General features: G+C 36.1%; 1 protein-coding gene across 15 annotated transcripts in view; it reads left to right on the forward strand.

Moving 5' to 3' along the window:
* The window catches only part of LOC134475110 (histone demethylase UTY-like), a 322,941-nt gene that overhangs the window by 245,067 nt on the left and 53,906 nt on the right, over positions 1-23,968 (forward strand). For all 15 annotated transcript variants that reach the window (XR_010046059.1, XR_010046060.1, XM_063244489.1 and 12 more), the window contains 2 exons: positions 1,440-1,627; positions 2,654-2,795. Coding sequence is in view for 13 of the 15 variants with exons in the window: in XM_063244489.1 (XP_063100559.1) it covers positions 1,440-1,627; positions 2,654-2,795 (330 nt within the window). In the remaining 2 variants the exon portion in view is untranslated. The remainder of the gene's footprint in view (positions 1-1,439; positions 1,628-2,653; positions 2,796-23,968) is intronic.

Here is a 23,968-nt window from a genome sequence, read left to right on the forward strand (position 1 = left end):
TGCATATCTACCATCCTGGGCACATGTTGATAAAAATGTGAGCTCCAGAAGGGTGTGAGTTCCCTCTTGGGACTCTTCATAAGTGAAAACCATACCATTTTCCACTTATGAGTCTGTAATAGGAGGGAACTTGGCTGGTTTCTGAGATTTCCTCAAGGCATCTTTTTTGTTATCCTTGTTCAAAGTACTTGTTTTGTTTTTAATAGTGGTAAACTCTTTAGGAGCCATACTTCTTTGACCCCATTATTACATGTGTTTCTTTTTGGGCCACAATTTTAATTAAGTGTTTTAGTTCTTTTCTGCTTTGCTTGTCCTCTGATTTTCATTTAAAATCTAGTTAAAACAGCTAACAGTATTACCCTTTCTGTTATCTGAATGTTGAGGTATTTTGAAATTTCATCCACTAAATCAGATACTTGACTGACTTTAATGTTAATTACTTGCAAAGTTTCTGACCCTAGGCAAATGGAGACAAGTGCAAAATGCTAGAGAATAACACCAACGGCTATTAGTCTCACTGCCAGTAAAATTGTTCTTACTGTCTGAGTCTAGCCTTTCCTGTCTATATTCATATCAGATTCCTAAAAGAATCACCTATCAGGCTCTGCTTACAACATTATATGGGTACTGAAGTCAGCATCTCCACACCTTTCCAAAGTTATTCTACAGAACAATGCAAAGTCTTTTATATAGCTTGGTTAGATAGAGCCCAACGATGAGCCCACTTCTCATATATCAGTGTTGTTAATTAGTGTTTCCACTGTATGAGAATGTAGTTTCAGTTTGTAATACCTGTAAACTGAAAAGAAAGATTTAATTTATCTTATAGTTTCAGATGTATTTGTACATCTTCCACAGCCTCCAGGGTAGAAATATCCCAATGGTAGAAGAATGCTGCATAGTTTATGGTGGCTGGAAGGTGATCTGTTAAGCAGTTTGAGAGAGAAATGGACAAGGGATTATGAATAGTTACCTGACTTTATACCTTCATAACCCACGAGACACAAGTGGTAATGTGTCTACCAATGTACTGGGTGTTTGTTAATCCAATGAAGTTGATGTGTGCAGATTAATGGGTCACATGTAAATACCAGCAGATTGTTTGGGAATGAATCAAAATCTCATTAAGACAAAAGTTAAGTCACTGACAAATTAAAATGTAACTTGAAACATTGACTTTTGAACATTAAGTTGAAAGTTGTAGTATGACATAGTTCAACCAGTTTTTATGTAATTTATTATTCTTGGTGTTGATCCTTTTATATTGAAGTCATTATTGTTAAAAAAACAGTTCTAGTTGTAGCAATTTGGTAATTGAGCATTTAATGGAGTAGATGTTGGTGCCATATTTTAAACTTGTGAAATGATCTTCCCAACTTTTAAAACATTAAAAACAATTAAATCAGCATATTCATTCTTTCTTTTTTTTTCACTCCCAGAAATAATTTGAATTTCCTAATGAGTTCTTGGTGGCCCAACCTTGAAGATCTTTATGAAGCAAATGTTCCTGTGTATAGGTTTATTCAGCGACCTGGAGATTTGGTGTGGATAAATGCAGGCACTGTGCATTGGGTTCAGGCTATTGGGTGGTGCAACAATATTGCCTGGAATGTTGGTCCACTGACAGGTAATTCAAATGATCAAGTAACATTTTTCATGTTTTAAAGGATCCTTTCTCATAGGTATTATCTTTTCAGTTGGAAAATAACTCACTAAAAGTGGGAAATCTTACAGTGATTAAATTCAAATTTCAAGTATTAGTATATTCCAGGCACTCATGGAATCTGAGGCAGGAGTGACACTAATTATAAAGATTACAGAAGAGTAAAGTATAGTCATTACTCATTTTATTTTTATTTTTTGTAATATTGGGAACCTGGGCATGCTATTTTACAACATTGGTTATACAGCGATTTAGCTACTTTTAACTTGTTGCAGAGATAAAATACCTGATGCCCAAAGTTGGGAAAGGAAAGGTTTATTTTTTACAGTTTTTGGAGATTTCAATCCATACTCAATTGGCTCCAAGGCTGGGCGGCATGGCAAGGCCGCAGTTAATCGTGGCTACAAACAGCAAGGCAGAAACAGTAAGAGAGAGACACACACCTTCTTCCTGCCATTAAAGCAGATCATGGCTCCACCCCTAGGCCGGTGTAGTTCACACCCCAATCCAAGCGCTTGACAATGAACCAATCACAAATGCATAATGCAAAGGCATGAGGCTTAGAGGCCACTGACATAAACCATGACATACAACATGCCTTAGTATTCAAACTGATACACAAAAGGTAAAGAATCTGAGCTTTGATCCGGAAGGCTTCTAGTTAACATTGTTAACTTTCTGAGTTTGGGCAGGTTTTTTTTTCTTCCTAAGGTGCTCAGTTTAGACATTTACAAAACAGATTGTAGAATCAAGAATGCTTTGAAAGAATTCAATATATAAGCTGTAAAATCAGGCTATTATCATGTCTCATAATTTGTGAATAGTTTTTATATGATGTAATGGTTTTAAATTACAGTTGTTTTAAAGCATAATATTGGGGCAGTGTTTTAAGATTTCTCAGAATTACCACCTGAGATGTAATTATAGTTTTTTTTCTCCTTTTGCTTGTGTATTATTTTGTGTTATTTTATCCATTTTTTTTCCTCCTAGCCTGCCAGTATAAGTTGGCAGTGGAACGGTATGAATGGAATAAATTGCAAAGTGTGAAGTCAGTAGTGCCAATGGTTCATCTTTCCTGGAATATGGCACGAAATATCAAAATCTCAGATCCAAAACTTTTTGAAATGATTAAGTAAGTACCTTGTATAAGTATTGTAGTCCCAGTTTTTGAGGGGTATGCCTTTTTGGTATTTATTCGTTGAAGATTTACATTGATATCAAAGGACAGAGTAGTTCAAAAGCTTATCAAAAATTTATGCATATATACATTTAAAAATATTTTTTTCCATTCCAAATACTCAGATTTTTATGGTACAAAGAATAGATGCATTTGCATTAATAATCCACGAATTCATATTTTCCCTATCCTCAGGTAAAACTCATTTCTTAAAACACTTACAATATTTCAAAGCTATTTGTTATTTGTTCTAATAATTAAATTGAAAAAAGAAAATTAAGACATTGTAATTTGTCTTGTTTTCATGAGATGTAAGTTATTATTTGAACAGTCTTTCTAAAATATAAGTGTTTACAGCTATAACTTTATTAATTATTTTGTTCCATTGTAATTCATTTAGTTATCGTGTGTTTTTATATTTGTTTGTATCAAGATACTCAAATGTTCATTAATTTTGCACTTTCACCCTGTGGCTTTTCAACAAAACTGACTATTTTTACATTTTTGCATTCTTTCAGTTGCATTCTTAATTTGTAGCTTTGGTTAGAAAAAATTCTTAGAATCATTTCATTCTTAAATTTGTTAATACCTCTTTGTGGTCTGATATGCCTGTCCTGAGATCAATATATATTTATATATATTTGGGGTGAATGTATCATTTTCTGCTATTGGAGGGTAAACTAGTTTATTATAAAATGTTCTTCAAGTCCTTGTAATCACAGTTTCTTCCTGTTTATACCCTTGTAGGGTATTGACGTATTATGCTATTATTGTATTATCAGTTTCTCCCTTACAGCTTTTAATATTTGCTGTCTGTATTCAGATGTTCTGATACTGCATATGTGCATTTACATTTATTACTCTTGAACAGGATGGATTTCTTGCTATATAATTACTGTTTTTTCCTTGACACAATTTTATATTTGAGATTTACTTTTATATTTATTGTTTTCTTGTGACTACCATTCGTTTGAAATATGTATTTTCATTCTTTTACTCTGTGTGTCACTTTTAAAGTAAGGTAACTATCTTACAGAAAATATGTCCCTGGATCTTATTTTTTATTCATAATGCCTTTCTGAATTCATTTGAGTAGGTAAATGTACTTTATGTAAATAAGGCTAATTATGAGAGATTTAACATCATTTTATTGTTTTCTATTCTGAAGCTTTTAGTATTTCTAAACTTCCTTTGTATTTTCTTTCTTTTCAGTTGGTTGTGTTTTTGCCTCTTTTGTTGTTTAGTAGTTTTTGAAAATTGTGGTTAATTTCAGTCTTTAAACAAGTAGCTAATAGTCACACTCTCATATTCTTAGTCCATAGCAAATTAATTTCAGAGCTATGCAAAAACATTACCCACTCTGCACAGCTGGTATTCTTGTGAGTTTGTTTTTTTAGAATAATTTTTAAAACTAATCATGAAAATATAAAATGTGTACCTGTCGATATGGTACTATATCATGTTCTATAGATGTTAATTAGTTTAATAAACATTTATCTCCTTAATGATTTATCATTTCTCTTCATGTCAAATCTTCTAGCCCTTTGACATGTACAGTACATATTTATCAGTAGTGTATTACACAGAGTATAGCAGAGTATTCTCTTTTGTCCAATTATAAGTTAGTATCTATTGATCCATCCTCTATCTATCTCAAAACACCCACAGCAGGTAGTCATCATTCAGCTTACAGCTTCTTGGGAGCAACTCTTTTAGACTCTATAGATCCATTCTTATGTGGTACTGAAGATTGTATTCCTGACTTAATTTCACTCAAATAAAATTATCATTTTCTTTTTTTAAGTTCCATCCATGTTGTTGCAGATGACAGAATTTTATCCTTTTGTTGCTTGTGTAGTATTTTTTTTTAAGAGGAGAAAGAGAAAAACACAAAACAAAACAAAGCAGTGTAAGGTTACACATAATACAGAACTACAAAAAAAGAAAAAAACATAACAGTAAGAAATCACCTGTTAATAGATTACATATTATCATTTTGGAAACAGTTGCTCAAATCACAGTGTCAAAGAATACAAAGTAGACATTCAAACAGAGAGACTGCAAACAGCTGTGTTCAATGATTCAAAAACATTAATATAGTCAGCTATTTAACACCCCTAAACACACTTGCTGTTATATCCGTTAGAGCTCTTTTTTTTTTTTTCCTTCCTCTCTTTTTTACAACAAAATTTACACATTTTGGATTTTATTACTCCTTAGTTCTTATTACTTTTTTGGGGGGAGAGAATGCAGTCAAATATGACAAAACAAAGCTGTCAGTCAAAAACAAGGATAGACATAGCACATTATGTAGAACAGAGTACAAGGTTATTAACAATGGTTATCAACGTTGTCTCTTGTTTCCTTAAAAAGAATTGTCTATCTCATTAGATATTATAAAGTTGGACAAAACAGTAGAGAACAAGACCAATAAAACTTAGGCATTGTAAACTTTACAGGACTTCCAAAGGAGACAATAGTCAAACCAGTATGGGCATCTTAGTGAATCTTATTGCCTTCAAAGTAGTTGCCTATACCCTGAGACTTGATACTATTGCACAGAATGGAACAGAGTCTAATCAGTCAAAACAAGATCGTGGGAGTATTACAGGATTTCAAAACAAGTTAATAGGAAATCGAAAAGAGTTACTATTATGTATCCTAATTTTTAAAATTTTTCCCTTAATTAAAATAAATATAAGAAATAACTAAATAATTTTTTTAAAGAATACTGGTTAACCTAGTGTCTGTCTTTTTCCTTGAAATATTTGGATAAAACTTCATATACTATAGCTTCAAATATTTCCATATCAAGAATCCCAGAATAAAGCCTTTCTAATTAATAAGTGAAAAATTTATAAGGCTTCAAGGCCCCATAATGGGGAATCATGATTACCACATATTTTTTATATATTTGAATCATGACTTACATTAGGGAAACTATTCGGTATTCATACATGCGAGATTGATTTATTTCACTTATGAGTATGGTCTCAAGCTGCGCCCATTTATTGATAAATATCTCAATGTGATCCTTCTTTATAGCTGAATAACACTCCATTGTATAGAAATACCACAACTTTTTTATCCATTCCTCAGTTGATGGACACTTGGGTTGTTTCCAAGATTTGGCGATTACAAATTGTGCTGCTATAAACATAGGTGCACATAAATCACTGTGGTATGATGCTTTCAGTTCTTCTGGGAATATGCCTAGAAGTGGAATAGCTGGAATAAATGGGATTTCCAGTCCCAACTTTTTGAGAAACCTCCAGACAGACCTCCACAAAGGCTGTACCAGTCTACACTCCCACCAACAGTGCAGGAGAGTTCCTTTTTCCCCACAGCCTCTCCAGCATTTGTTGTTGTTGGTTTTCTTGATCCTGGCCATTCTTTCAGGAGTGAGATGGTATCTCAGTGTGGTTTTAATTTGCATTTCTCTAATGACCAATGATGTGAGCATTTTTTCATGTATTTATTTGCCATTTGCATTTCTTCATCTGAGAATTGCGTATTTATCTCAGATGCCCATTTTTGGATTGGATCTTTGAATTTTGGAGGTCTGAGTTTTTTTAATTCTTTATATGTTTTAGACAAGAGTCCCTTGTCTGAGAGAGAGTTCACTAAAATCTTTTCCCAGTTTGTGGGTTTTCTTTTCACTATGCTGGAGATTTCTTTTGACATGCAGAAACTTTTTAATAAGAAGTGGTCCCAGTTATTGATTCTGGGAAGTATTTCCCGTGCGGTTTGAGTCCTGTTCATGAATTCTCTACCTACTCCTATGTCTCCAAGGTTTCTACCCAATTTGTCTTCCAATAGATTTAGTGTTTCTGTTTTAATATTCAGATCTTTGACCCATTTAGATTTTAATTTAGTACATGGTGATAGACATGGGTCTAGCTTTAGTTTTCGGCAAATGGAGAGCCAGTTTTTCCAGCACCATTTATTAAAGAGACTGTCGTTCTTCCAGTGAACCTGCTTGGCTCCTTTATCAAAGATAAGGTGGTTGAGTGTGTTTGTAGTTGTGGTTGTATCTTCTAATCTATTCCACTGATCTTCGGCTCTGTTTTGATTCCAATACCATGTTGATTTTACTACTGTTGCTTTGTAGTATAATTTCAAGTCAGGGATTGTGATGCCTCCTGCTTTGTCTTTGCTGCTTAGAATTGCCTTTGCGATTCTAGGTCTCTTCTGGTTCCAGATGAAATTTAGAAGTGATTTCTCTAGATCTATAAGGTATGTTGATGGTATTTCTATTGGGATTGCATTATATCTGTATAAGAGTTTTGGGAGAATGGCCATCTTCACAATGTTTGTTCTTCCTATCCATGAGCAAGGGATGTCTTTCCATTTTCTGAGATCATCTTCAATTTCCTTTTTCAGTGTATTATAGTTTTCACTGTATAAGTCTTTCACTTCTTTCGTAAGAGTAATTCCTAAATATTTCATTTTTTTGCTTGCTAATGTGAATAGTCCAGTTTCTCTTATTTCCCTCTCTGTGATTTTGTTGTTTGAGTATAGGAATGCTATTGATTTCTGAGTATTGATTTTGTATCCAGCCACATTATTTAATTTATTTATTGTATCTAAGAGTCTTTCAATGGAGCTTAGGGGGTCTTCTATGTAGAGTATCATGTCATCTGCAAACAATGATAATTTAAATTGTTCTTTTCCTATCTTTACCCCTTTTATTTCTCTTTCTTGCCTAATTGCTCTGGCTAGTACTTCCAGTACTATATTAAATAGGAGTGGTGATAAAGGACATCCTTGTCTTGTGCCTGATTTTAAAGTAAAGGCTTTCAATTTTTGGCCATTTAGTATGATGCTGGCTGTTGGTTTGTCATAAATGGCCTTTATTATATTGAGGTAAAGACCATCTATTTCAATTTTCTGTAGAGTTTTTATCATGAATAAATGTTCATGAATAAATAAAAGCCTTACTGAAGGCTTTTTCTGCATCTATAGAAATGATCATGTGATTCTTATTTTTGGCTTTATTGATATGGTGGATTACATTTATTGATTTGCGTATGTTGAACCATCCTTGCATTCCTGGGATGAATTCCACTTGGTCATGGAGTATAATCTTCTGGATGATTTGCTGGATCCTATTTGCCAATATTTTATTGAGGATTTTTGCATCTGTGTTCATTAGGGAGATCGGTCTATAGTTCTCTTTTTTAGTTGGGTCTTTCTCAGGTTTTGGTACTAGAGTAATATTCGCTTCCAGGAATGACTTAGGAAGGATTGCTTCCCTTTCAATTTCATTGAATAGTTTGAGGAGTGTCGGCATTAGGTCTTCTTTGTATTTCTTGTAGAATTCTGCAGTGAATCCATCAGGGCCTGGGCTCTTCTTGGTGGGTAAGGACTTAATTACATTTTCAATTTCAGTAACAGAGATTGGGTTATTCAACAGTTTTACATCCTCTTGATCTAGCTTTGGCACTTCATATGCTTCTAAGAATCTGTCTATTTCTTCTGGGTTATCAAACTTTTGAGAGTAGAGGTTTTCGAAATAGGTGTTGATGATCCTCTGTATTTCTATTGGGTCTGTAGTGATTTCTCCTTTTTCATTTCTTATTGCATGAATTTGAGCTTTTTCTTCCCTTTTTTTAATAAGGTTGGCTAGGGGCTTATCGATTTTATTTATTCTTTCAAAGAACCAACTCTTTGATTTATTGATTCTTTGGATTGTTTTCTTAGTCTCTATTGCATTGATTTCTGCTCTGATTTTTATAATTTCCTCTCTTCTTTTGGCTTTGGGCTTGACTTGCTCTTCTTTTTCTAGCTGTTTGAGGTGTAGCATCAAGTTATTTATTTGTATTCGTTCTGTTTTCCTGATGTGGGAACTCAGTGCAATAAATTTTCCTCTCAGGACGGCTTTCATTGCATCCCACAGATTCCGGTAAGTTGTATCTGCATTTTCTTTTTCTTTTAGGTATTGTTTGATTTCTTCTTTAATTTCTTCTGTGACCCACTGATTACTCAAGAGTGTGTTATTCAGTTTCCATGTGTTTGTGGGATTTTTGCAGTATCTTTTATCATTAATTTCTAATTTCAGTGCGCTCTGATCAAATAACATGCAAGGGATGATTTCAGCTCTTTTGCACTTGTTTAAATATGTTCTGTGAGCTAATATATGGTCTATTTTAGAAAATGATCCATGTACTCCTGAGAAGAATGTGTATTCTGATGTTGTTGGGTGGAACATTCTGTATATGTCTATCAAACCCATTTGTTCACAGGTGTGATTCAGTTCTGTTATTTCTTTGCTCATTTTCTGTCTGGTTGATCTGTCCCTTGGTGTCAGTGGCGTATTAAGGTCTCCTGTTACAATTGTGTTACTGATAATTTGAGTTTTCATTTCTGTTAATAATTGTTTTATATAACTGGGTGCTCTGGAGTTTGGTGCGTATATATTTAAGATAGTTATCTCTTCCTCTTGGAGTTTTCCCCTTACGAGTATGTAGTGACCTTCTTTGTCCTTTATGGCCATTGTTGGTTTAAAGTTCACGTTGTCTGCAAACAGAATGGCTACTTCTGCCTTTTTGTGGATTCCTGCTGCATGAAGAATTGTTTTCCATCCTTTGACTTTCAGTCTGTGAGTATCCTTCTGGGTTAGATGTGTTTCCTGTAAACAGCATATGGTTGGATTTTGTTTCTTGATCCATTCTGCTAGTCTGTTTCTTTTGATTGGTGCATTGAGACCATTTACATTAATGGTTATTACTGTTAAATGCTGGTTAATTGTAGGAATGTTATCTCTCTGCTGTTGCATCTTTATCTTTCTGTTCTGTTTAATTATTTGCTTTGCTTAGTGGTTTTTTCCTTTGTGTATCTAAACTGTCTTTCAATATTTTTTGCAGGGTTGGTTTGGTGTTCATGAAGTTCTTCAGCTGTTCTTTGTCATGGAAGTATCGTATTGCACCATCTATTTTGAATGATAGTTTTGCAGGATATATCAGTCTTGGTTGGAAATCATTTTGCTTTAGGATCTGGAATACTTCACTCCATGCTCTTCTTGACTTTATCGTTTGTGCTGAGAAGTGTGCTGTGATTCTGATAGGTTTTCCTTTATAAGTGATCTGTCTTTTCTCTCTGACAGCTTTTAATAATCTATTCTTGTGTTGGATTTCTGGGATGGTGATTATTATATGTCTGGGTGTAGTTTTATTTTGGTTATGACTGTTTGGAGTTCTATATGCTTCACTGATCCTGATGTCAGTTTCTGATCTCATGCTTGGGAAATTTTCAGCTATTACTTCTCTAAATATCCTCCTGACATCCTTTATGTTGTCTCCCTCTCTTTCATTAATCCCTATCATTCTTATGTTATTCTTCTTTGCATCGTCTTGCTGTTGTTGAATTGTTTCCTGATTCCTTGTTATTTTCAAAAGATCTTTCTTTTCCTGTTCACTAGCTGCAATCATGTCTTCAAGGTCTGAGATTCTATCTTCACTTTCATTAAGGCGGTTTTTACAACTTTCAGTGGAGTTTTTTACTTCCTGTATATCTCTGTGCATCTGCATTATGTATTCTGTTTGTTTCTTATATTGCTCGTCTAGGGATTCTATCTTTTTGTTTAGTTCCTCCAATTTTTTATCTGTGTTTTCTTTAGATATATTTAGAATCTCTTTCATTTCTTTTATCATTTCTTCTTTTATCTGGGAGATTATTTCGAGTTTGAATTTCTTTAAAGCTTCCTGGAGTTGCTTGTCAACTTCAGTAGCTATTGTGTCCGATATATGAGGTGGATGGGATATATTTTCTTCTATATACATCGCTCCTAGGGTTTCCTGAGATGGGCTGGAGGTTTGAGGTTGTAATTTGGTCTTTCGTTTTGTCATTTTCCTATATTTCTGTGTTTCAAGTGTTATTTGAAAGCTTCCTGAGGATCTGTTGAAAATCCCCTTCTATGTTTGGAGCTACTGAGACTCTGGCACCATGCTACCCCAAGCCATTGGGCCTACAGAACCAGTGGCCCTCCTTTGCCTGCTCAGAACTCCGCAGTTCCGGACAAGCTGGGCCTCAGGGACACTGTGCGCCTACCTGCCCCTTGGAAGATCTACAGCTCTTTAATCGCAGCCAGGTTAGGGTGCTCACCACAGGCTGCAGTGCCTCAGGAGCCTGTGATCCCTCCCTGCTTGCAGAGATATCCACAGTCCTCCAGACAAAGGAAGGGGCTTCTGCAGGCACTCCAGATCCGCCCAGCTCCTCCTCTGCATGCAGATGGCTAGGCGAGGCTGGGCTTGGGGGATAGTGTAGGCCCGCCCACCCGTTGGGAGCTCAGCAGACCTCCAAGTGTAGCGCGGGGGGGGGGGGGGGAAGGATGGGGAGGCGGCTGTAGTTGCCTCTAACCCACTGCTCCACTTCACTGCACCCAGAAGCTTGGGGGGTCCGGAACAGTCTGAGATTTGGGCAGACTGTGCTGGGCACTCACCACAGGCTGAAGTGCCTCAGGAACCTGCGATCCCTCCCTGCTTGCAGAAATATTCAGTCCTTCAGACAAAGGAAGGGGCTTCTGCAGGCACTCCGGATCCGCCCAGTTCCTCCTCTGCACCGCTTGTATAGTATTGCATTGTGCATATGTCTATCATTTTTTTAATCCAGTCATTAACTGAGGGATACTTAAATTGTTTTATATTTCTTAACTGTTTTGAAGAGTGTTGTATTAAATATGGAAACTCAGGTGCCTTTTCAACATGCTGGTTTTATTTTCTTTGACCCTATGCCCAGGATTGAGAAAATTAGGATGTATGACAGATCTGTTTTATATTTTGAAGGAGCATTCATAGTGATTTCTACACTGGTTGTACTGATTAACTTTTCCAGCAGTGTGCAATAGGTCCATCTTTTTATTCTCACAAACACTCTTTGCCTTGTGTATTTTTTAAAAAAAGATTAGATATTACATTATGGTTTTGAGTTATACTTCTCTGATCATTAGTTTTACTAAACATTGCTTTATTATATCTCGACTAAATTAATGAGAATGTCTATATAGATCTATTGTAATCGCAAATATTGAGTAGTTATCCAAGCATCTAATCCCTTTTCCAGTTTTCCTCACAATCCAAAAAGTTATATTTATAATCACATTGATATGTTATTGGAATCCCAGCAAGTTAATTCCAATCTACCATCACCAATGCAACCCACCATGAGAGTAAAGACACCAAGACATATTCCAAGTAAAGGGCAGCCAGGGGTCCCTAAATCCAGTCCTTATGAGGGTGTGCAGACCAAGGCCCTGATCCTAATGCTGTCCCAGGACTTACCTTGTAAAGAAAGTGGTGAGTGACAGTGAGGAATTATGTGAGTAACTTGAGCTGGCTAGTGAGGTAGGGAGAAAAGCATATCTGCAAAATGGTAGAAACAAGGATATACTGTTAAGAACAATTTGCAGTAGCAACTGAATTGTTTTAGAAAGCTGTTACTTTGGGTTCTCATATGTAAATTTTTGTGCCTCTTTACCTTGAAGCACATACCCAATTGACCCTGCCTGGAGTTAATGGCTCTAACCCCCACCTGCTCCTCTTATCTTCTACCAAGAGCACTATGTGAGGAAACTAGATGCTGTCTGATGGTTTAGAGATTACATATCAGTACCTGGACTAGCCTTATTTGCAATGCCTAGAGCCAATTGAAGAAAGAAGGAAATACCATAGGCAGCTTTCTGCATATAACAGTTGTTTTACATTCAAGGAGAGTCCCTGGAATTGTCTCCCACGTAGATTTATTGTTTGTTTGTTTATTTATTTATTTACTTATTTTATTTATTTATTTATTGGCTAGTAAGTTTTTGGAGTACTTTACGAGTTCTGGATATTAGCTACTTTTGAGATGTTTTGAGTTTGCAGATGCTTCTTTCCCTTTTGTAGGTTGTCATTTCACTTTGCTGATTTTTTTCATTTCCAAATAATAAGGTTTTTAGTTTTCTGAAAACCCACTTGCTTATTTTTGTTTCTTTTCCTATGTTTATAGGTTCTGATTTAAAATTCCTTGCTAATCCTAATATTCTGAAGTCTTTCCATTCTTTCTTTCTAGCACTTTTAGAGGTTGAGATGAGACCTCCAATTCATTTTTTTTTTGAATTGATGTTGTTAACTAATGAGGGGTAGAGGTTTGCATTTCATTTTTGTGCATATAAATGTCCAATGTTCTGATAATTATTTATTGGAAATACTGTCTTTTTCCCAAATATATCCTTAAAACTTTTGTCAAAAAATTTACTTGAGATAGATATATGTGTATATTAACCTAGGCTTTGCATTCTCTGACCTTGGTCTCAGTGAGTTTTTCTTTCTTTTTGCATCTTTTATGTCTTTTTTTTTGTTTGTGGTATTATACTTTATATTATTACTTTGGTTTTGGTGGGGGTTTTTTTGTTTGTTTGTTTTTGTTTTTGTTTTTTGAGATCTCATTGTATTGCCACATTTATCCTGGAGCTTGCTTGACATCTCCTTTGTAGCTGGGCTTACAAGATGAGTGTCACAAACCTACTGCATGATATAGTTTTGATTATTAGAGTTGCATGGTAGGTTTTGACTTCTGGAAGTGTAATTGATAAGAGTATTCTGCACAATAAAGAATAAAAGTACAAAACAAACAGGTTTATTGCAGTGAGGACATGGAAAGGAGCACACAACCCATGGTGGCTGAGCTGTCCCCTTGTTTAGAATATGGGTCTTGTACATATATAAACTTTGACTGGAGGTGGTGCTTAGAGTAGGCATTGATGATGCTCCAGGAATTGATTAGAATTTTCTGTGTGTGCAAACAGGAAGAGGAGTTGCAATTAGGGCTGAAGATGAAGGAGGAAGTGGGAGGCATTCTTGCTTTGGCCTTCCACCACATTAGACCACTGCCATAATTGTACACTAATTTATACTAGAGCAAGAACCTTTCAGTAATGACTCCTGATTTATATTTTTGTTTAAGATGGCTTTGGGTATCAAATGTTTTCCCTTTTTGTATGCCAAGTTTTCAACCTAATCCTTTAGAAACATTTTGTTTCTTTGTTTGTGTTTTGGTACTGGAGATTTAACCCAGGACCTTGTGCTTGCCAGGCAGGCTTGTGTCACTGAGCTAAACCCCTAGTCCCAACAAAAATTTTATATATTGAGACAGAATATATAATTAAAGTTTGAACTTTCAGTTTTCTGTCTTAAACTCCCAGAGGGCTAGAATTACAGTTGTGCACTAGTATACCTGGCTTTACCATTTAAATTTTGTTTCATGGTTTTACATAAATGTTATAGTTGTATATTTTAATTCTGTGAAGAATGCCAGTAGTATTTTGATAGAAGTTGAACTGCATGTGTAATCTACATGGAAATTGTAAATTGTAGTGATATTGGTTCTTGAAATCTATGAATGCATTTTTGTGTTATAATCGTAATTTCTTTTATGAATTTAAAAATTTTCATTGTATAGATCTCTGACCTCTTTGGTTAAATTTATTCTTGTTTTTTGTTTTTTTGTTTTTGAGCAGTAGTAAATGGATTGCCTTATTCAATAATTTCCAATGGCTGCTCCCTCTTGTGTATTGATTTTATATTCTGCAACTTTGTTAAACTCATTTATTCTCAAAATTCATTTGGTGAAATACTGAAGATTTTCTTTCTATTTATGATCAAGTTGTACGCCAAGAGAGATAGTTCATTTTTTTTTCAAACACATATGCACTTTTTTTTTTTTCTAGCTTGTTTGATCTGACTGGGATTTCCTTCCCATATTAGATAAAAGCGATAAAAATGCATACCCTTATATTTCAGGTAGTATAAAAAAATTCAAGGTTTCTCTGTTTAGTATAAGATAGGCTAATAGCTTATATTTTGCTATTTTTGGGTTTTTTTTTTTTTTTTTTTTTTTTTTTTGGTACTTGGGTTTGAACTCATAATCATGAACTTTCCTGCAGCTTAGGCCACAGAGCTAAATCCCTGGCCTGATAGCTTATTATATTGTGAATTACTGTGAGAGACTAGTTTTTTGAAGTTGTTGCCAGATGTTGAATTTTATTAGATGTCTTTTTTTAAACATCAACTGAAATGACTATAAGGTGTTCATAATAGCATTTGTCTTTCATATAGATGATAGCATATACCATATTTACTAATGTCTATGTACAGCATTTAATTAGCATTGTAGTACTATGATAAACCTCTCTTGATAGTGGTGAAACATTTTTTTGCTTTAGTTTTTCTTTTTCTTTTCTTTTCTTTTCTTTTCTTTTTTTTTTTTTTTTTTTTTTTTTTTTTTTTTTTTTTTTGTGTTAGGAATTGAACCTCATGACTTTGTACTTGCCAGGCAGGTACTTATGCTGCTGAGCTAAATCTCTGGCACTTTCCAGTTTTATGAGATTTTACTGAATGTTTTCAACTCAGCTTTGGATTTAGAAACAAGGAAGAGACATAGGGAAATGAAACTCCTAACCTACTATGGCTGCTGTGATTAGTGTTCTCTAAAATTGAAGAATGAATTTTAGAAACAATGAAGGTTAAAAACGGAATATATTTATTGAGAGAAAGAAAGTTTCTATGTGAAAGACCCAAAAGGGATCCAGAGCAGGCTGCCAGAGACTCTGTCTTTTCTAGGGGCTTTTTTTTTTATTACAAAAATTAAAACAAAGTGGATTAAGATAAAAGAGGACATAACAACATAATAACACAGGTCAGAACAGAACAATTTAAGCAACATAGTGTTTCACCACAAGATAACTCGACATAACAGTAGTTACTATAGTGTCTCTTTCCTTGAAATATTTGAGTATAACTTCGTATATTATAGCATCAAAAACAACATGACAGTGTAAAACCATTCAAGAGAATGAAAATATTACAGGGTATTTAGAACCAACTAACAGGACACGAACAATGGTTTCTACATTATCTCCTTGTGTATAAAAAACTTTGTTTATATACAATCACATATAATAAAATCCAATAAGATACAACAAGATAAACTGATGGAGACAGAAGAACAAAAGCTTCATGGGACTTCAAAATAATATGATATTGTATTAGCACTAGCTATTATATTGTCTTGTTTTCTTCAAAATAACTGTTTTTACCATCAAAGACAAAATCAAACAACCCAGAACAGAACCATTCCAATTAGTGAAAACATTATAAGGCTTTGAAGCAATATAATGGAGAATCATGTTTACCACATACTTTTAGGTATTCTTACCATTTCTTACACTAGGGAAACGATTTGGTATTTATACATGTGAGTTTGATTTATTTCGCTTATGAGTATGGTCTCAAGCTGCACCCATTTTTTTATTATCTCAATGTGATCATTCTTTATAGCATAGCAGTACTCAATTATATAAAAATACCACAACTTTTTAATCCATTTGTCAATTGATGGACAGTTTTCAGGATTGGGCTGTTACAAATTATGCTGCTGTAAACATGGGTGCACATGTATCATTGTGGTATGATGTTTTCAGTTTTTCTGGGAATATGCCTAGAAGAGGAATAGCTGGAACAAATGGGACTTCCAATCCCAGCTTTTTTGAGAAATCTCCAAACTGACCTCCACAATGGTTGCACCAGTCTACACTCCTACCAACAGTGCAGGAGAGTTCCTTTTTCCCCACAGCCTTTCCAGCATTTGTTGTTGGTAGTTTTCTTGATCCTGGCCATTCTTCCAGGAGTTAGATGTCATCTCAATGTGGATTTAATTTGCATTTCTCTAATGACTAATGATGATGAACATTTTTCCGTATTTATTTGCCATTTGAATTTCTTCATCTGATACATGTGTATTCATCTCAGATGCCCGTTTTTGGATTGGATCTTTCAATTTTGGGTATCTGATTTTTTTAAATTCTTCATATGTTTTAGACAGAACTTCTTTGTCTGAGGGACAGTTCACTAAGATTTTTTCCCATTTTGTGAGTTTCCTTTTCACTATGCTGGAGATTTCTTTTGACATGCAAAAATTTTTTGATAAGAGATGATCCTAGTTACTGATCCTGGGAAGTATTTCCCATGCAGTTTGATTTCTGTTCAGAAATTTTCTATCTACCTTATGTCTTCAAGATTTTTACCAAATTTGTCTTCCAATAGATTTAGTGTTTCTGTTTTAATATTCAGATCTTCAATCCATTTATATTTAAATTTAGTATATGGTGGTAGGCATAGGTCTAGTTTTAGTTATCGGCATGTGGAAAGCCAGGTGTTTCAACACCATTTATTAAAGATGCTATCGTTCTTCAGTGAACATGTTTGGCCCCTTTCTCAAAGATAAGGTGGCTGAGTGTATTTGTAGTTGTGGCTGTTCTTCTAATCTATTCCATTGATCTTTGGCTCTGTTCTTATTCCAGTATCCTGTTGATTTTATTACAGTTGCTTTGTAGTATAACTTCAAGCCAGGGATTGTGATGCCTCCTGACTTGCCTTTTCTGCTTAGAACTGTCTTTGCTATTCTAGATCTCGTCTCACTCTAGATGAATTTTAGGAGTGATTTCTCCAGATCCATAAGATATGTTGGTGGTATTTTTATTGGGATTGCATTGAATCTATTTAAGAGTTTTGAAAGAATGGCCATTTTCACAATATTTATTCTTCCTATCCATGAGCAAGAGATGTCTTTTATGAGATCCTCTTCTATTTCTTTTTTCAGTGTATTATAAATTTCCCTATATAGATCTTTCACTTCTTTCATGAGAATAATTCCTAAATATTTCATTTTTTATTGGCTTCTAGCGTGAAAGTTATGGCTTCTCTTATTTTTGTCTCTGTAATTTTGTTGTTAGTATATAGAAATGCTATTAATTTTTGAGTATTGGTTTTGTATTCAGCCACATTGCTGAATTATTTATTGTATCTAGGAGTCATTCAATGGAGATTTGGGGTCTTCTATGTAAAGTATCATGTCATCTGCAAATAATGAAAATCTAACTTCTTCTTTTCCTGCCTTTACCCATTTTATTTTTCTCTCTTTTCTACTTGCTCTGGTTAGTATTTCCAGTACTATATTAAGAGTGGTGATAAGGGCCATCCTTGTCTTGTGTCTGATTTTAAGGTAAAGGCCTTCAATTTTTGGCCATTTACTATGGTATTGCCTGTAGGTTTGTCATAGATGGCCTTTATTATATTGAAGTAAAGACCCATCTATTCCAATTTTCTGTAATTTTCTATCATAAATGAGCATTGTACCTTATCAAAAGCTTTTTCTGCATCTATAGAAATGATCATGTAATTCTTACTTTTGGCTTTATTGATATGGTGGATTACATTTATTGATTTATGTAGGTTGAACCATCCCTGCATTCCTGGGATGAATCCCACATGGTCATGGTGTAATAATTTTCTTGATGATTTGCTGCATCCTATTTGCCAATATTTTATTGAGGATTTTTGCTTTTGTGTTCATTAGGGAGACTGGTCTGTAGTTCTCTTTTTTAATTGGGTCTTTGTCCTGTTTTGGTACTAGAGTAATATTTGTTTCCTGGAATGACATAGGAAGGATTGTTTCCCTTTCAATTTCATTGAAGAGTTTGAGGAGGGACAGCAGTAAGTCTTCTTTGTATTTCTTATAGAATTCCTCAGTGAATCCGTGTGGGCCTGGATTCCTCCTTGTAGGTAAAGAGTTAATTACATTATCGATTTCATTAATAGATATTGGGTTATTCATCAGTTTACATCTTCTTGACCTAGCTTTGGTACTTAATATGTTTCTAGGAATCTATCTATTTCTTCTGTGTTATCAAACCTGTAAGAGTAGAGATTTTCAAAATAGGTGCTGATGATCTTCTGTATTTCTACAGAGTCTGTAGTGATTTCGCCTTTTTCCTTCCTTATTGCATAAATTTCTGCTTTTTCTCCCATTTTTAAAATAAGGCTCACTAGGGGCTTATCAATTTTATTTATTCTTTCAAAGAACCAACTCTTTGATTCATTGATTGTTTGGATTGTTTTCTTAGTCTCTGTTGCATTAATTTCTGCTCTGATTTTTATAATTTCCTCCCTTCTTTTGGCTTTGGGCTTGACTTGCTCTTCTTTTTCTACATGTTTGAGGTGTAGCATCAGGTTATTTATTTGTATTCGTTCTGTTTTCCTGTGTGGGAACTCAGTGCAATAAATTTCCCTCTGAGGACAGCTTTCATTGCATTTCACAGATTCCAGTAAGTTGTATTTGTATTTTTGTTTGTTTGTAGGTATTGCTTAATTTCTTCCTTAATTTCCCCTGTGATCCACTGATTACTTAAAGAATGTGTTATTCAGTTTCCATGTGTTTGTGGGATTTTTGCTGTAGCTTTTATCATTAATTTCTAATTTCATGGTGCTAAGATCAGATAACATACATGGGATAATTTCACCTCTTTTGCATTTATTTAAATATGTTTTGTTGGCTAATATATGATGTATTTTAAATAATGTCCCATGTACTGCTGAGAAGAATGTGTATTCTGGTGTTGGGTGGAACACTCTGTATGTATCTATCAAGTCCATTTGTTCACAGGTGTGATTCAGTTCTGTTATTTCTTTGCTGATTTTCTGTCTGGTTGACCTGTCCCTTGGTGTCAATGATGTGTTAAGGTCTCCTGTTACAATTGTGTTACTGATAATTTGGTTTTTCATTTCTGTTAATACTTGCTTTATATAACTGGGTGCTCTGGATTTTGGTGCATATATATTTAAGATAGTTATCTTTTCCTCTTGAAGTGTTCCCCTAACCTGTATGTAATGACCTTCGTTATCTCTTCTGATCATTATTGGCTTGAAAGTCACATTATCTGCAAATAGAATAGCTACCCCCACATTTTTTTTAGGTTCCTGTTGCATGAGGTATTATTTTCCTTCCTTTGATTTTCTGTTTGTGAGTATCCTTTTGGGTTAGATGGGTTTCTTGTAGACAACATATGGTTGGATTTTATTTCTTGACACATTCTGCCTGTCTGTTTCTTTTAATTGGTGCATTGATGATCCGGCCTGTGGATCAATCCATGGGTGTACCTGGAGGGGGAACGGGGATTAAATAAAGACATACAGGAAACAAAGAAAGACGGAAGCAAGTCGAGAGAGAGAGTCCTATCAAGCCCCCATTTATTCCGGAAGTGATTACATTTTTTATAGGGAAAGGGCAGGCTGGTGAGACAGGAAGAGGTTATGGGGATGAATACAACAGGGTCATCATTACTTCCGGGTATGTAACATAAGCAGGAGAGGATTATGGTTAATGTAGGCAGATGCATTGTGGCCATAGGAGAGAGAGAGGCAGGGAGGCAGCAATGGGGCTGTCGCGTGGCTCCCTACATCTCCTCCCTTTCTATATTATTTAATCAGGAGTATGGCAGGCCCTGTGAGGACAACGTCTATCTTAGGTCAAGGACCTCATTACATGAACCCAACTAGGCCTTACCTGTCATGGGCTCGCTGAACAGCAGTTGGTCCTGTGCCTGTCTTAGGTGGCCGATGGAATTAACATGCATGTCCTAGTTGCCCGTCTCTGACTGCCTGTCCATTGCCCTAGAGCAGTTAGGCCGCATTGTCATATGGGCCATTTGTGGGAATTCCTTCCCAGTAGGTTTGTTGATCTGCCATCTCCAGCTGATGATAGTGTACCTGAATGGGCTTTGTCATAAACACGTCTATCTGGTTATTAATGAGCATCGTAATCCCCTGAAAAATACAAGGACTCACAGACAGGAGAAGCAATAGGGCAGTTAGGAGACCCAAAAGGGGCACTGGGTAAGGGAAAAGCTCCCCCCACACACACACATTGAGGAGAAGGGGTTGGCAGCCATTTGTTGTTATTGCTGTTGAAGTCTTTCTTCTATTTCTTGGAGTTTTTGTCACATAACACCTGATGCAGTTTATTTGGCTGGTTTATGTCCCTCCAGACAGAGAAGAGCCTCCTCTGCAGTCACAGGGGGTTGTGTGCATGGCTGTCAGCAGTTGTAGTCCGTTTGGCAGGGGTCTAAATCCACCATGGGTGTGGTACAGCTCAAGGAAAAAGCTGAGTAGGTAGCATAGCGCTCTGGGGAGTTGTGTCACCTGTAATAGAACACAGGGGATTGTGTCTCAGGAAATGACATTATTCCTGGATGTTGCATGGGGTCTTTGAAGAACTATCTATTTGTTTTACAAGGCGCTCAGGTAGTCATCTAGCCTCTCTGTCTTGTTGAGAGTAAACACATACTGAGCCTTGTCCCCATATGAGAATAGAGTTAGGGCCATGCCATGAATTAATCAGGCAGTATCTCCATAGTACAGAAGCAAATTGCTTTTGTGTTTCAGAATGCCAAAAACGCATGGCTGCTGGTTGTCCAGAATCATCCAAATTTTAAAAATTAAGGATGAATAAGGCATGAGATAGAATATTTTTAGGTGTCCTTCTTGTGGAGCACCATTCCCCCCTTTTTTATTTTATCAACAGTGAGTTTTAGGGAGAGATGTGCCCTTTTAACTATGCCTTGACCTTGAAGGTTATAAGGTATGCCTTTTATATGATCAATATTAAGATGTTTACAGAAATGAGCAAAGGCAGAACTAGCATAGACTGGACCATTATCAGTCTTTAATTGTTGTGGGCATCTCAGAACTGATAAGGTAGTTAACATATGGCTAATAACATGCTTGGTAGCTTTACCAGTCTGGGGAAAGTTATAAATGAAACCACTAAAGATATCTATAGTTAAATGAACATATTTAAGATTGCCAAGCTTAGGAATGTGGGTGACATCCATTTTCCATAATGCATTGGGGATAAGTCCTCTAGGATTAACCCCAAAGTGTGGAATTGGGAGGTGCATGACACAAGAAAGGCAATTTTTTACTATCTGTCTGGCTTGTTTTATAGTGATCTTAATACAGAATTACAGAAAAACAAATGGTAAGAAATCAACATTTAATAAGTTACACATTGTCATCCTAGAAATACCTGTCCAGATTACAAAATTAAAGCATGCAAAGCGACAAACAGTGACATTGCCAGCAGTTCTGCTCAGTAACAGAAACCAGTAACATGCTTATCAGTCCCACATACCTGTCAACAAAAACCCAGTAACATGCTTATCAGTCCCACATACCTGTCCTCTGTCTCAAAGAGGGCAAGACCAAACATATCAAAACAGAACAAAACAGTTAAAAAAGAACAATTTAAATACAGATTTCAAAGCAAGTCTAGTGGAGATCTTTACTGTTTATCTAATTGTCTCTATTTTCCTCCAAACAGTTGTGCCCATCTTCATGCACATTACATATGCACTGCATATTATAGAACTAATCAAATCATTATAGGATGATGAAGGCTTCTCAGGTTTTTAAAATCTGACATTGGGGAAGACAATAATAACTACCATAGTGTCTCTCATTCTCCTTTTAGCAGCTGTCCCCATCCTTACATATGCTGAAATTAAACTTAAGAGACTAGACCAGTATCACTCCGGTCAGTTAAATGAGTCAAAGTAATTGACATTGGAATCTCTGTCTCTGGAGTCTTTTTGTAAAATGACCAGTTTCTCTACAGTAAAACAGTCCTGTTCATGCCTTTGAGACAAGAACTGTCCAATTGCAAACCCTTGCAATGCAGCAGCCACAGCAAAGGTGTATATATCCTGTTAGGCCTGTTCTATTTTTACAAGGTCTGATAACGGCCCAGCAGACGGTGCCGGCGCCTTTAAAAGCCAGCTGTTCAACAAAATCAGTGCCTGCATCTGCGTGGCCAAAGTCTCCACTAGCAGCAGCAATCAAACAATCAACAAACTCTGAAAAGGATTTATTTGGGCCTTGCTTAATGCTAGTGAGAGAGGAGCTCATATTATCTTTTGCAGGCAGCTTTCTCCATGCTTGAGTAACTGCTGTTTAGCAAAAAGTGTTGGATTAAACTCTTTTTGAGCCTTTCTCCATGCATAGGCATCTTCCACTATTAACATATTAAGGTCTCACCTATTGCCAGCCTGTGTATTGTGCCTGGTGGTCTCTGCAATTTTTTGTATTTTCTGCTTTTTACAAAAGATTATCCCCACCCGATAAAGTCACTCGGGCCAGTCTTTGTCAAAGCCAGCCGTCAGCCAGAGAATTTAAAACAGCAAGAGTGAGAGCAGCTGTAAAGCCATATTGGGCAACCACTGTCTTTAATTCTTTTAAAGCAGCCACTGTGAATGGCATATGTATCCGAATGACTGACGGAGCTAGCGGCGCAGCATCTGCGCCGTCTTGCGGCTGTCCAGTGCCATCTTGGGGAGGTATGTTTGTTTCCATCACCAGAAATGCAATTTTGGGGAGGGACCCATGCTGATGTGGCGAAAGTGAGGCAAGCGCCATTTTAAGAGTGCCACGAGGCCTGCCAGAGGCAGGCGCCATCTTAGGGGCACTATAAGGCTGTGTAGCTTAGAGGGCCTTGTGCGACCGTCTCCTCAATCTGAGGTTCTGCATGCCGCTGGGCAAGTAGCTCAGAGATTAAATTCCAATATGCAAAGGTGGTCACTGGAACCTTTTTCCTGGCCAAAAACCCTATAATAATCTTTTAAAGCATCTCTTACTCTTTTCCACCTCTTGGTATCTCTAGAACCCTGTAAGGGGAACCAAGGGCAAGCCTTATGAATAAATTGAAAATACTGCAACAATTCTTTTGTACTAACCTTACTCCTCTTGTCTTTCATGCCTTTATAAGGCCTCCCATGAACACTTCGTGTTTGTTCAATGCTTGCCCCATGTCCGGGAAAGGGAATGGGGTCTCCATTCACTCACCATGACTCGGGCGGTATGTTGGGTAGTTGTCCGCACAGGCCTCGGTACTTGATTTAATGTCCTTTTGCTTTTAGCTTTAATGCTTGATTTAGTTTGCTCATTCCTCACCGTGGTCTTTGGTTCAATTCACTTTCACTTTAAGCCGGCTTTCTCAAACGGCTCCCTTGTTGACTCCTCCGTGCCAGGAGCCCCACATTGGGCGCCACTTGATCCAGCCTGCGGATAAATCCGTGGGGTGTACCTGGAGGGGGAATGGGGATTAAATAAAGACATAGGGGAGACAAAGAGAAACAGAAACAAGTCAAGAGAGAATCCGATCAAGCCCCTGTTTATTCCAGAAGTGATTACATCTTTTATAGGGAAAAGGTGGGCTGATGGGACAGGAAGAGGCTATGGGGATGAATATAACAGGGTCATCAT

This window comes from Cavia porcellus, unplaced genomic scaffold (assembly GCF_034190915.1).
Source record: "Cavia porcellus strain 051 isolate PalLab524CR breed Dunkin Hartley unplaced genomic scaffold, mCavPor4.1 scaffold_61, whole genome shotgun sequence".
NCBI classification, from domain to species: Eukaryota; Metazoa; Chordata; class Mammalia; order Rodentia; family Caviidae; genus Cavia; species Cavia porcellus.